The sequence below is a fragment of the Corticium candelabrum genome, chromosome 6 (genome assembly GCF_963422355.1).
Source record: "Corticium candelabrum chromosome 6, ooCorCand1.1, whole genome shotgun sequence".
Classification (NCBI taxonomy): Eukaryota; Metazoa; Porifera; class Homoscleromorpha; order Homosclerophorida; family Plakinidae; genus Corticium; species Corticium candelabrum.
In genome coordinates this window covers 2,179,304-2,194,209 of record NC_085090.1, presented here as the reverse complement: position 1 = coordinate 2,194,209, position 14,906 = coordinate 2,179,304, and the positions used below count along the sequence as shown (strand labels likewise).

General features: G+C 42.5%; 2 protein-coding genes across 2 annotated transcripts; both read left to right on the top strand.

The window, feature by feature from the left end:
* Positions 1-5,178: 5,178 nt before the first annotated feature.
* On the top strand, positions 5,179-6,063 carry LOC134181573 (uncharacterized). Its single transcript, XM_062648842.1, has 2 exons — positions 5,179-6,002; positions 6,034-6,063. The coding sequence occupies exons 1-2, from the start codon at positions 5,400-5,402 to the stop codon at positions 6,061-6,063; spliced, it is 633 nt and encodes a 210-aa protein (XP_062504826.1). The 5' UTR covers positions 5,179-5,399.
* A 2-nt stretch (positions 6,064-6,065) lies between these two features.
* On the top strand, positions 6,066-7,948 carry LOC134181309 (zinc finger MYM-type protein 1-like). Its single transcript, XM_062648560.1, has one exon. It carries the CDS (start codon positions 6,072-6,074, stop codon positions 7,848-7,850), a length of 1,779 nt encoding a protein of 592 aa, XP_062504544.1. The 5' UTR covers positions 6,066-6,071; the 3' UTR covers positions 7,851-7,948.
* The last annotated feature ends 6,958 nt before the right edge of the window (positions 7,949-14,906 follow it).

Here is a 14,906-nt window from a genome sequence, read left to right as displayed (position 1 = left end):
ACTCTATCGTGTATTTGGTGACATAAATTTGACAGGTATGTATGTATAGACACGCTCTGGCGACTATAGTACGGCGACTAAGTGTACTGGTAACTAAGTGTACCGGCAACTAAAGTTCCGCGACTACATGTCCCGCGAATAAATTTCGGCGACTAACTGTCCTGCACACATGAGAGTTATATAGACAACACCGTCACCATACTTAAACAATTCCAGAAAATTTAGGCAATAGACGATACAATTCAGCAATTTGTCGTTGGCTGATGAAGACAATAAAGACGCTGACCAAACGCATAACTTCCATCGGTCATTCTTACAAAGGCGTTTCTGTATGATGACTTCAAAGATGCCATCAAATATGGAGATGGTCCACAGATCATGAAACATTGGAGGACGTGGCTACTGTATTTTCTAGCACTAAAAGAACCAACACAGCAACGAAGCTGCTAATCTCTTGGCAAATTTAAAGCCTGATTTTTCAAAGTGGCTGCCTTACATAGTCACTCACAACAAGACAGTCAATTGGACAAGTAGGCCAGGTCAAGGAAAGGCAATTGACATAGCTTTCATCACAATCTCGTGATCAAAACAGCTCTAATGTCATCTAGTGGTAAGCTAACCATCTCAGATGCTACATGATACAGCAATGTTGTCTAACAAAGGATCACGACATCAGAGTTCAAAGACTGAGCAAGGCCTTCAACTGATATCGTGATTGATTGAATCCCGAGCAACCTCTCCAAGAACATTACAATCATTCAAATGCTTCAGAACACCAGAGCGTAAAAGATAAGAAACTGCGTTGTCCGAAACAATAAGTGGCCAATTTCCTAAAGAAAAATGAACTACATCTTGATGAGGAGAAATTGATGTTACAGAAGACAATAATAAAAGATTACAATGCGATACACAGTAACATTAACTACACTGCCCTCTAAATAAATACATTTGTGCTATCACATGTACGTCTGAAATTTAAAGCAATCAGGTTAGTGTTAGGAGTATGACCATCCATTAATTGAAATACAGATGCACTGAACTCTTGTACCACGTCTAGTGGTACCGAGTCAACTTCTTAACAAATCTTATTGCACCGATTACTATTTTGTCAATCACTGCTGTAGTACTCCACCTAGACCTCTCCGTCTAAATGGTGTGCCCTTGCAGTTTCCCTTAACTTTAGCAACAATTGTTTTTACTGCAACTCTGCCCTGCATAAACTCAACGCGATCTCAAAGCTCCAGATCTACAAGGAATTGCAGTACATTCGTCTCTACACTGTAGTTCCTTCATAAACACGCGTAGACATTCAATTAAAAAAAGCAGAAGAGCAACATAAGTCACTAGCAAATAATGGGTCTTCAAACTGCAAAATTTTCGCGAATTACCATTTCGCAAAAAAATGCCCATTTTTTGGGAACAAAGCTTCACGATGTAAAGCCCACTTCAGGTCCCAGGCATCTGAGACAAATCTAACAAGACACAATCTCCTGGAGTCTCTTGACCCATACATACTCTCGTTGCATTTGGTGGAGAACCGTTCTATTCGTTGCCTGGGGTTTACATTTCAAGTTCTAAGCTATGCGGAAGTCGAGAAGCCGCCAAGCTCATGCTCGTTTTCCGTCTGTTCGTCGTTCGTTAGTCTCCGTTCAGTTAGATAATTCTGGGAAAACGACGACAAAAACCTCGACAGTTGGCTGTTCCATGTTCTGGCTGTCTCATATGTAGAACGTTAGACACCAGTCCACCGTTTACAACACGCCACTTTCGAGGTTGCTATACGCACTGTGATGAGTATCGCGCATTTTAGGCTCCTGCAACAGCGGAAGGAGCTACATGAGACAGATTCTAGAGCTTTCTGCGCAATCAGCTTGGTCCAAGAAACTCTGCACGTCTTTTTTACGCGCAAGCTGATGTCTGTTCGACAAGGTACTCAAGAACCTGTTTCTACGTTTTGCTCTCGATTTCGTCGCACCCTTCTTCAAATCAACGGAGCTCAAGATGGCATCTTACCAGAGATGACTATGGTAACGTCGTATCACGAAGGTCTCCGTCCAGAGTTTAACATGAGCTGGAACGAGACCAACCGACTACCTTGACTAAAGCAGTGCGTAGTGGAGAAAAAGCCGAAAGGATCTGGAAGAGAGATCGCGAACAAAGCATGGCTAGGCTAGTGACCACAACGATGTTTTGTTCTTCGCCATTCGCAGTCACAATGTGCCCAGCCACAACCTTCTTTTGCCAATGGATCTACTGCCACAAAGCCACAAGCATCGCCCACGTCCAGTGATCAGTCAGACCAGCTTCTAGAACAGATGATGATGCAGCAAACACTACTTCTTAACAAACAAGGAGAAGTTCTGATGTTTAGCAATCTGACGCTATTCGGTCACCGTCTGGCTTTTCGAACACAGTTTCGTCTTCTAGTGTACCTCAAGTTCCGGGTTACAAAGCCCCACCTTCCGTGGCACCTGTCAATACTGTCATAAGTACGGTCATAGAACAAGCAATTGCCGTAACGTCTCGCCAGAGAAACCAAGACGCATCAGTCTTGTTAGTCAGCACTTGCCAATTCCGCGTTAGCACCAAACTATAACACGGTTTCTGTTCAACAGACACACAATACACGTGTTGTCAGCCTACGCCAACAACCATCCTCTGGTCGCAATCCTGTGTACGCCCTTCACAACGACTTTGTCTGGCTTCACAGCCTTCTTCTTCCGTTCCTGTCTGCACACTTACTGTTGAAGGAACTGCACATGCGACGTGTGTCATGGACGAAACATAACAGATACAAGAACAAAACCATTCTTCAAGAAAAGTTTAAGTAACCCCATGTTAACGGCAGTTTGAATATGCTGACTTTCTGCTTTCAACATAAACAATTACTCGGCCGTTTGCGAGAGTCTTACGTCTGATAGACCACACGCGTTCAACCTTGCTTTCATACCGGAAGCGTCGAGGTCATCTGATGCGAATCCCACTTTTGCGGCATCAATTCCGACTCTTTCACAGCCCTCCGTCTAAAATGAGGCATCGGGTGATTAAGATCTTGCTGTACGTGCACTATGTAATCTACGTAGACGTCGACTGAATCTGTTCCACTTCCTCAAAGTTTGCCCAAAGTCTTCATGGCGACAGCAAAAATTATGGTGATGCTGACAAACTGTGGGGCGTGCTTCAGTAAACCGACATTCGACCGTACATTGAAGTTGCACATCAAACACGACAGACTATAGAGTTATGATTGAAATATTACATTATATAAGAACGCACTCTAATCTGTATCCTAGCCGTCTACGTGCGAATTCAATAGTTTTTAATGTGAATTCGGCGTTTCGAGAATCCGTGTGAACAGATGACCAATCTTTGGGGAAAGACAGTGGAATCAGGCTAATTTCGTCTCGTATTGTCAACATTCCGCGTGAATTTTTCCCGTATTGCCGCCGACTTCAACACGAATTCACCACAACCTCACGCTAAAATCCGTCAACAGCAAATTCACGAGACTACTTACCAGTGGGTAACCTCTCAACCATGCTACAGCCACTGTCTAGTCCGTTGCAAAAAGAACACATTGTAGAACTGGGGTGCAAGACAAGTGAACGCTTTCCAGCAAGCCAAACAGAAATTGGTGAAATCGGATTTCTTCACGCATTATGACTTAAAGAAACCTGTACGTCTTGCTTGCGACATTTCACCGTATGGAGTGGGAGCCTGTTTAACACATGTAACGTGAGACGGTAGTGAGCAACCAATTGAATGGCAGCTAGACTGCAGCGTTGGAATAATTTTCAGTGCTTATCAATATAACCTGGAATACACATCAGGAGTAAGCAACAAAGAAGGTGATCTACTTTATCGAGACTACCCATTCCAGTTTAGATAGTGGATCCCAATGAGCAAATCTATGCTATTAATCATTGTGAACAGTTACCGGTTAAAGCAGCGGATATTACTATGGAACCGCAGCGAGATCCATCCTACGACAAGGTTACAAGTACACACTGCGAGGATGGAAGCTTAATGTAAGTACAAAGTTACTGTGCCGTGTTTACAACGAGCGGATGAACTTACAACAATTGAAGAAGGATGCCTACTGTGGGGAAATCGGGTAATTATTCCACCCATGCTGCGAGACACAGTGCTACAAGAGCTACATAAAGGTCGTATTGGACTTTGTCGAATGAAATTTCTAGCACGGAGTTTCGTGTGGTGGCCAAAGCCAGACCAACATTTGGAGAAAGTACTGAACGCTTGAACAGCGTGTCAAAATAGGTCTGCTTGTGTGATGTCGGTTGTAGCTCAACTAATTAGATTTTATGACCAATCCGTAGTAGGTACGGCTGGCTTGAAAGAAATACCAGCATGAGAGAAAGGACTCAATTTGATGTTAATCCTTCCATAGCTAAGCAATATTTGAGTGTACCTTGCCTACGTGATGCTTAAATTATAAGTCTTAACTCGTACTGATTGGGTGCGTATATACAATTGTACATTACAATAACGTGAAGACGTTCGTTCGTTGTCCCTGCTTGATGCCAAATTTGAAGGAACCGGATGATCTTGGTGCGAAACAGCCGTCAGTAGCTCATGCAGTAACAGAGTTTTGCAAAAAAAACATTAAAGACCAATTTCTTTTAGGCACTAGTGACACTTCTGGCATAGGCTAGGAAAAGGCGACGAATTGCTGATAGCCACCAATTTAATCATTGGTATAAATTTGAATTCATTCATCTTTTAAATACACGTACAAGGAGTGAGGAGACTAGATAACCACATCTTTGTCAACTTGTAATAACTCAATGGAATTAACTAGCAGCAGTGGCGTATCTACGGGGTGGCCTGGGGGGGGCACGTGCCCCCCCAAATATTTGACTTTTAGCTTTCTTTGATTTGTAACCCTATTGTCCAATGTTCAGAATCAGATGCTAAATGAGCTACTGACCTAGAAAAGAATTAGCGCGCTTTATGCTTACACCCGGTCAGTGGAATTAGCGCACGTTATGTACGAACACGTGGCTTATAATGACTGAAGCACATACGAAGAAGGCTTCCCGGAAACGGTCAGGAAACAGCAGAAATGAAACAATTCTGACTTTCTTTCAGCCCAAGAGGTTTGTGAAATTGTGACTGGTGTGCTCTTGCTGTCTGTACTAGCTAGCTAGTAACTGTAGGATGTCACCAGGTCGAGGGCAGATTCTCCCATTTCAGTTGGTACAGAAGGGCATGTGATTACGGATTCCGAATCGGCGTCTACGGTAGGCATTAGCGAGAATGCTGAGTCTGAGTTTGCTTCTGCCTCGGAGTCACTATGTCTATCTCCTTCGGCACATGTCCTTGCCGAGAGCAGTTACGAGAGCAGTTTCAGTAGTTCCGTAGCAACTGTAGATCTTTCCATGGCCAGCAGCGGGCCTGTGTCACCGAAAACTGCTGTAGCACCTGCACTCATATATGCAGATTCTGAGCTGGAAGTAGATCTAGATTGTGGATCACCGACAAATCCCGAGACGGACTGTGCCGAGGATGCACCAGGCGCCATGAAAGGTTTACAATCACCTGCAGGTACACGAAATATCTATTATCTTGTAACACAATTTCGTCGGTACAGTACTCTAACTAATTATTGCATGTATGTTCCGCTCACAGATCTGTCACGCCATATTGGAGATAGGCCTGCGCAGCCCCTCCTGTCAAAATTTCCAACAACTAAGTTCGGCTCGAAACATCGCTCCTTCTCTCCTGAATGGTACAAGGCATTCACGTGGGTAGAATATTCCATAGCGAAAGATGCAATATACTGCTACCCCTGCCGTCACCTCAAGGTAGGAGCAGTTAGTCGAGTTGATCCAGCATTCACTACAATTGGTTTTCGGGGATGGAAGAAGGCTAAGGGTAAAAGTGGAGCCCTGAAACAGCACGCGGAATCCGCGAACCACCGAGCGAACATGCAAGTATGGCAACAACGTCTTGTTGCAGAAAGAGAAAAGGTTCAATTCGGTGTGGACTACCAACTACGAGATGTGGAAGAAGAGGAGATTATGCTTAATCGGCACTACCTGAAGTCAGTTATGACAGTGATTCTCACCCTTGCGCGACAAAATATACCACTGCGAGGACACCACGAATCAGAGACGTCGGAGAACCCAGGAAATTTTAGAGCTATTTTAGACCTCCTAGTCAATCAAGACGCTCGCTTGCAGCAGAAGAAGAATAGCCTTCCTAGAAATGCCAGATACCTATCACCTAATGTCCAAAATACCATACTGGATATACTTGGAAAGATGGTGAAGGACAAGATTTGCTCCGAGTTAAAGGCAAGTGGAGCTTTCACGCTCATGGCAGACGAAACACGTGATGTCAGCAAAAGCGAACAGCTGTCCTTGGTTGTGAGATATGTTTTTGAAGGCAATGTGTGTGAACGGTTCCTAGGATTCGTTGCTTTAACCGATCTTTCTGCAGCGGGAATCGCCCACTCTATTACGAAATCACTGGGTGAGAGTAGCATTGATTTGTCAATGTGTGTTTCTCAGAGTTATGATGGAGCGAATGTAATGAGCGGCGAGCATGGAGGCGTCCAGGCGAAAATCAAGACTATGTGTCCTCAGGCTACTTACTGTCACTGTTATGCACACCGTCTGAATCTGGCTCTCGTAGACTGCTGCAAAACTATCCCAGTCGCTTACGAATATTTTTCACTTCTGAATTCCCTTTACGTTTTCGTATCTTCGTCGGCCGTTCACTGCGTACTTGAATGTGTTCAGGAGAATATGAAGGAAATCAATTCCTCGTATAAACCGGTTCATCTTAAACGGTTATCAGACACAAGGTGGACATGTAGGGTAGACAGTGTAAGAGCTGTACACGACGGGTACAAAGCAATCATAGAGACTCTTCGTCGAGTTTCTGAGGGGAACAACAAGGATCGTGCGGTGCAGTCCAAAGGATTACTAAGTCAGATTCAGTCTCTACAGTTCATTGCTTGTACCGTCATATTTAAGAAAGCTCTCCTACTGACAAAGGGGGTTTCAGATGTACTGCAGAGTAAGCAACTTGATCTAGCTGCAGCCGTAGATTTGGTAGAAACGGCAATAGACACTTTGCTTGAATGGAGAGAGGCGTCATTTGATTCATCATTGTGGAAGAATCTATGGAATGATATCGAAGAACTGGCCAGAAACAACGAAGTGGACCTTGGTGATCTTTCCCAGTCGAGGCGCCGCAATCGAGTCAGCCATCAGCCAACACGTCTAGATGAGTACGTAATAATGGAAACGACCGGCAGGCAACCAGTTATTTCAGAGGACGTCGAAACCTATGTTAGAGTTTCCGTCTACTACGAAGTGCTTGACTCAATCATAGGAGAAATGAAGCGCCGATTTTCCCATGAGACTCGTCCACTGATAAGGGCATGTAGCGCTTGCATGCCTGGATCATCTTTTCTCAATGCAACTACTATGCAGCCATTGATTGTCCACTACAAGCTAAATTTTGAGGACATTTCTGTGCAAGCCGAAGAATGCAAACGGTTTCTTGCAAGGAAGAAGGATGTAAACTCTTTATCTGACGTCTTACACCATCTCTTGCCAGTCAAAGAGGCGTTTGTAGAGTTGTATAAACTTCTGACCATAGTGTTGACTATGGGTGTGTCAACAGCATCTTGCGAACGCTCGTTTTCGTGTCTGAAGAGGCTAAAAAGCTATCTTCGGGCCGGTATGGGTCAAGATCGGTTAAACAGTATGGCTTTGCTTGCAATAGAGAGAGACCTCTCTGGAAAAATAGACATTGACGAAGCAATTGAGTTATTTGCTAGAATAGACAAGAACAGGAGAATTAAGTTACTAAAGTAGATTGCTGTCTATAGTGTAAAAACCGCACAGTGTGAGAGCTCTTCAGGAAGTACAATATCAACTCTACGAAATACTACTCGCCGTCTACAGTGCAAATGCCCGCGCTCGAGTGCCCCCCCCCCCCCAGTCTTACAAGGCTGGTTACGCCGCTGCTAGCAGACTACAAAAGAGATTTACACATGCAATGAAGATCTAAATGGCCCGATACATTGCTGATGAAATTGTCAAATGCACAATGCCTATGTGCGACTACGGTTGCTCGACATTACAAGCTTTTACAGAAACTGGGTAGCTGGTCTGATGGGATTAGCACTTTACTCGAGTCCAGAGGTCCTCGACCTTCAGTAATACAGTTGAAGTCTGATGAATGGGATGAGCTCATAAATGAAAAGCACAAATAATGGTAGGTAAACAGAAAACCAATGCGTGGTCAAAGAAAACTGCTAAAAGAACAGTACTCCGATGTTACTCCATTAAATGGAGCCACCATAGAGTTGTTGGTTGAGGCATGTTTCTCTCTAACTGACAACATGAAACAAGCCTTGGAAAGATTTGTGATGAAGTAGATGTAATAGCTAGTTAGTAGTAAACAGATATTGGTCTGATGAACTGAGTCATCAAAATTTGTTTGCTAGTGTTAGTTTAGGTATTTATGTACTCAACTTTAACAGTAAAATTTGTTGAAACGATTCTGATGCTTTATAGTACATATTGATTCCACATTAGTCACTAAAGCAACCGATTGTACACAAGACATGTATATTATCAGCTGTAATGTCCTATTTCGTTATTCCCAGTATCGCCACACAACTGCCTGTTGCAGCTGCAAAATCTCGCTCCTACAACTGTTGAGAAACAGCTCAATCAACACATGCATTGGGCCATAGTTCAAAATTGACTGCATAGATGTCATCTTGAGTGACTATCAAAATCACCAGTGAACATACACACACACAAACACATTAGATATGTGCAGTTTCTACATCTATACAAACATGGCAATGGTTCCCTCTAACCTTGATGTAAGCTTGTTTTTCATGAGAAGCTCTCCGCAATTATTGTTTTAAAACTCAACAACGTTAGAATTAGTTCATACCATACCATCCCTCCATAATGTAAACAGTTGTCCACAGTCTAGTCAAATGATTTCTTTACTTGCAGCTAGAGCACTTGACGGGTGCGAAGACCTGCAGAGTGCATACCAATCGTTCGTGCTGTGATCTGATAACACTGTCTGCTTCTTCTGTATAATAAACCATACAAGTCAACTGCGTTTCATCAATTTGCTACCTGTAGAACCTCCGCAAGTGCTAACATCCAAAATTTCTAATTCAACAGTCTGTTAATACACCCACCCACTTAAAGTTGTTCTAAGTTTTAAATCAGTCGGTATAATTACAAACCGCTCTTAAGTTATTGCTATTCCAGAATATTGGGAAATGAAGAAATATTTAAAAGCTGGCTTCTAGTATACCTGACATTCTTGGTAAAGACTAAACATCATCTGGAATACCAGGTACACAATCACTTCGTCGACGATGGGCATTCATCCCACAATAACCTTAGAGAAAATGAAAATGGCAGCGCAAGAAAGGTCACCATGTTTTGCCTGCCACCAAATACAACATGTGTTTCGCAGCCATTAGACAGCAACTGCTTCTCATCCCTCACGGATAACTGGAGGCAACCAATTACGTGCAATTACTAAGCTGAATTTTCTCTGCTCTTTTGCCAGGCTTGGAAGAAATTGATACCTTTAACCAATAATGCCGCATCAAAACAACAGATTAGAATATACAATTCGGCACCTATGCTGTCCGCATACCGGGTGATATGGTCGTGACTCCTTCAACACCAAAGAAAAGATTCGCATACATTTCGTTGATTGACCTAGCTCTAAGCCATAATCAGACAGGTTTACCAAGACGAAAGACAATTAACACCAGAATCGTCGAAATCATCATTACCAATTACAGCTTGAGTACCCTCACCAATTCAAACACTATTTCACAGTGGTCTGCACACAGAAGAGTCAGATTCACATATCATATTGCAACGTTAGCACAGTTCTCAACACAAGCATCAGGATGGCAACCGCACCAATTCTTCTCAGATGCTGAAAATCGTCAATTCAGTATGAGCTATGAAAAAGGCTATGGTATTAATGATAACCAATACAATATGTGGCTTTAAAAAACTCATCCCCAACTTTGCATAACTGTAAGGCAACGTGTAACTGCATCCATAGCATCTCTGCGAGTAAAACGCTTGATCCCCAGCTTCTTAGTAGACATATATTCATATAAAAAAGCAAGGCATAAACAAACATTGCTGACATATGCAAATGGCCAACCTCTATGTTTTCTTTGGTCTTAAACATATCTGATGCCACTCTTAAGCCACCAAGAAAAGTTGAAAATAAACAACTCAACACCAAAACCAAAAAAAATTCAAAAAAAACGAACTAAAAGCACAATTGGCAACAGAGAAACAAGAACGAGGCAACGTGAAGAAATTCTAGCTTAACACCATTTCAGTGGGACAAAGTAGATCGAATTCTCAAAGGAGACATCGAATAACTGTGTTAAGGTAGAGGCGCTCTTACTGAAGGTCCCAGCACACACAAAATGCTTCCTGAGTTAGTCTATATATTAGTGATCTGTTTTCAAACCATTCCTCCCCAACTTCTTAGCACCATGTCAGCCTTCAGCTCTCCTTGTGAAGACTCAGCTCAAGCACATCCAATTCACAAAATCCATAGTATCGCAGCTATATCCATTTTAGCTAAAAGAAAAATCATAAAAATTAAAAGAGCTGTAATTATTAGTGAGTCTCATGCTTATTGCAAAAGCAGTATACAAACAAAGTGATAACCATCCTTAATTAAGCTAGCCATCTTGGCACGTGTCTTAGCTATCAGCAATCTATGAAGTGGGTAAAAAAACTATCCAAAACATAGCAAAAGAGTGAAGGAAAGGCAATAGATACGTGTTCTTGACCACGTCAAATTCTAGAAGGCAATACGTCATGAGCGAATGCATCGACACAAAATCCTGGAATTTCACCAGCAGACTTTCAGTCAGAAAAATTAGTCGGACATTGAGAAGAAAAGAGATGTACCACAAGGAAGTTACCCCTGAATTTCTGACGCCAAATAATGAAATAAGCAATTTTTCAGAGAAAGTGCTCAACGTGCAGTAACGAAAGTTCTAACCACCCAATTCAATTGCCATTCGACATCTAAAATCGTTTGTCCAGAATAAGAGAAGGAACTATCAAACAGAAAAAGTGAGATCCAACCATTGGCTTTTATAGACGTTCTATTTCAGAACGTGTGCCTATGAATTTTAAGTAAATACACTAGTTATTTGTTAAAATTGTGCTGCATGTTAGTGTACTGCTGTATTCAAGAACTGTACTTTGTGTATGTGTATGTGTGTGGATCCTGTCCTAGCTGTAAGGAAACTGCAGTGTGTTAGCTTAAATAATAACAACATCCACATGCTGATGTAGTTTGCTAAAGGCATGTGTCTAGCAGGAGACAAACAACAATGTGGAGTTGGAGATTAGGCTATGTGTCTCACTATTAGAGAAGTCAAAAGGCCCAGGAGAGCAACTAGTCTAGGCAAAACAAAACCCACATGATTTCCAATTTCTATGGGAATGTCTTCGTGTCATTTTCATTCTTTTCTGGGGTGATAAACCTAGAAGCAGATTCCTATCATCACTAAAGGTTGTCTTGAATCGTAAGAAAGTTGACAAAGATGCCAAGCAGTTAAACAATATGACCAATTTCAACATCGTCAACATATGCACTCAATTGCAAAGAGTTCACAATATAACTGGATTAATAAGATCTACTTCGGTGGCACGCTTACATGAGGAAACTGGTTGGTCTCCTTAGTGTACAAAGGAAGCTGCCTCCGAGTTTCTAATATGGAGAATAATGAATGGTTCTATACCAAACCACCTGATCAGTAGCCGCTGGAGAAAAAGATCTTTAGTGCTGAGCAATGACTCGAGATACTCATGTCAGTTTCATCTGCCAAAAGCAAAGACTAATGATATTCATTGCTCCCCTGTATAGTTTGCTTATACCTTGTATCACTACGCAATCTTTCTGTTGACTCTTTTAAAGTACAAGTCTTCAATTTCGACCATCACCTACAAGTTTGTGCTGCCGTCTAGTTCGGCTACCCCCCCCCCCCCCCCATTCTTGGGATTTGGCATATACGGTAAAAGTACCGTGCATATTTAACATGGCCGTCCCGAGATGTACGTGAATTACCTGCTGGTGTCAGCCTATACCGGTACGTGATGTTCACGCCGCTGGACGAAACTCAGTTTCCCGGGTACAATCATGGAGGAACTATGATTGCACATTTCACGAACATGCGGGACGTAAAGCACATAAATATTACGTGGTTGTATTCGCATTTACAGGAAACTCTAATCCCAGCTTTAGGTTGCTACCCGTGTAATACAATACAATCATGTCACGGAGAAAGGCATATGGTTCCAAGAAAATGTAGTGCCACTCCGTGCAAAAGGAACTTTATGTTATTCTATATACCCTATGTCGGTGATGGAGACAGCGCGGCACACAAAGCCCTCGTCCAGGCTAAACCATATGGTGACGAATATCCTGTTCTGGAGAGTGACTGCACCGGTCATGTACAAACATATGGTCACGTCTTCACGTAGGCTGATCCTCAACTACGAAGAAAAGAATGTCATTCATACGCCTAACAGTGCTACAGAGAGGAAAGGAATAGTGGGTTGAGATGATCTCACCAAGAAAGTCATAAACAAAGAATAAGTTCCCATATACTTGGCCATTTTGTGGTGGTTGCTCGTATTGTACAATGCACAGCAGCTACAACATGGCCAATCTTGCTGACCTGCATGGCATGATCAAACCTATTCATGCCATTCTTGGCCAGGTTTCGCATGACTTCTAGTACTGCCAAGATGAGACGACCTGGTGCAAATTCAAAAGTAAGCATCCTTCTTATAAACCTATAAAGATCGCACTGCAAATTCTTGATATGATGATGACAGACTTCCAGCAGGGAGATGCAGAACCTGTGTGCAGGAAATTTGCACTTTTAGGGCAATCTTTTGCAGACATCGCCCGTCCCATGTGTTTGCATTCTGGGTCTAAAGCTGTAGCAGCTGATTGCTATGGGCAACAAACACAGCTGACCTTCTGCCACCTAAGGTTCAAATTCGAAAATCTGCAATATTTCTGCTGTCATTTGGACCTAAGTAATGATATTGGTACCAAATCAGTAGAGCCCGGCATATTGTTCATTAGGTTATCTAGGTCCAGCAATTGGAACCATTTAGGCTAAAGGTGTAACATGGTGCAACTGGAGCACCCCTTAGTGCTCTAATAACAACACCTATGTACCTCTGAGAGATGTGTGCTCATTAATTGCTTCTTGTGTGTACAAATAGACTGTAACTTACCCTATTAATGACGTTATAACCTGTTCAACTTCATGCTACTGTATGATCGTATGTTGATGCCAGATGGGAGACCTAGCGACCAGGAGTCCACCTTTTTTGAAATCACGCATGATACAAAATTAAAATTACGTTTACATGATAGGGAATGTTGAAGAAAATTTTCTAACCAGTTTACAAAGAGAGATTACCTTGACGTGTCAAGACAGCTCCTATGCCACTATGCTAAACGTATTGCCATTGGCCGATGTAGTTGGCACCTCTGTCAGATGTATTTATCATTCTGTTTTCAAAGAATTTGATGCGTGCTCTACTTGACTATGCCATTGTTCCCTTTTCCAGTAAAGCAGACAAATCACAAGAAATGACTATAATGTTGTCTAGTACGAGTTTGCCAAAAGCTCACCTACAATGGAATCCTAACCATTTTGTGCCTCTCCTTTCAAAGTCCATGCAGTAACACTGCAGAGGTGGACCTGTCAATAGCAAGTCTTCGCCTTTTGCTACTCCAAAGCCTCAACAGCTATCCATTGCAAAATTCTTACGTGGATGACAAGGAGAACTTGTAAAGGCAGCAGAAGCAAGTGCAAGAAAACCAATCAGTTCACCTGCTAAAAATGCCACCTGTCAGCCGATTCACAAGACCTGTCTGCTGCTGAGCAATTACATAGCAAGGCCATACAGGGTGCAAGTTCATCTCATAAACGTTTTAAGAAGGATGAGTGCTCATGTACCGCTGACTGCTTTCACCAAGGAAACTCATATGTCAGTGGTAGCTGTACAGACCAATATGTAAACATCTCTGAAAATAGGGACGATAGAAATTTAGAGATTGCTACCAAAATGTTTTGATTTCAAACTGTAGCAAAGATGATCATAATAGCAAGCTGTTATCTACATCATATGAGAGCAATCAGCGTTCTGAATCTCATGGTGGTCACTCTGGATCTAAACGAAAGGTTACTCAGCGATGGCTAAGAGAAAAACTGGCAACTTATAGTTGGCTCAGATATGACGCTGAAAAGCAGTTGCTCTTTTCTAAAATTTGTTGTCACCAATGCAAAGGCGACGCTCGTAAGTCATCTCTAGTGACAGGCTGCTCTGCATTCAGATCTGTCTCTTGAGAAGCACGAGTCATCAGCTTCTCGTAAAGCAAGTATGTTAGCAGACTGCACGCCAGAAAACCCAGAAGCACTTGATCAAATTATGCTTTCCATGACCAAGAAAATGGAGAAGCAGATGGTGACTGAGTCGTAGTACACTGGATACTGACTATCGGAAGTGGAAGAGGAAGTGGGTACTACAAGAAGCCGAATTCTCTCGAAGGTGCTTTAAAAGACTGCGACAAGGACGTTTTCCCTAATATTCACGCTCTCTTGAGGATTGCCTGCGCCGCGCCAGTTGTTATGTGTATGTATTTCACAAACAAGGTTGACCTAGCCTTGGAATTTAAGACGAGTGCTGTTCTGCGCGAAAATTGCGGGATTCCGAGGCTAACTTTTATTTTGCTTATTTTCTTTACTTGCAGAAACCCCCTTTGCAAACTCTAGATCCCCCTGCGAGATATCAACGTTTTCTCCGCCTTGG

Coding starts and splice junctions, on each gene's coding strand:
- LOC134181573 (XM_062648842.1), top strand. CDS start 5,400: ATGGCCAGCAGCGGGCCTGTGTCACCGAAAACTGCTGTAGCACCTGCA. Junction 6,003..6,033: donor GAGAAAAGGTTCAATTCGGT/GTGGACTACCAA, acceptor ATGTGGAAGAAG/AGGAGATTATGCTTAATCGG.
- LOC134181309 (XM_062648560.1), top strand. CDS start 6,072: ATGACAGTGATTCTCACCCTTGCGCGACAAAATATACCACTGCGAGGA.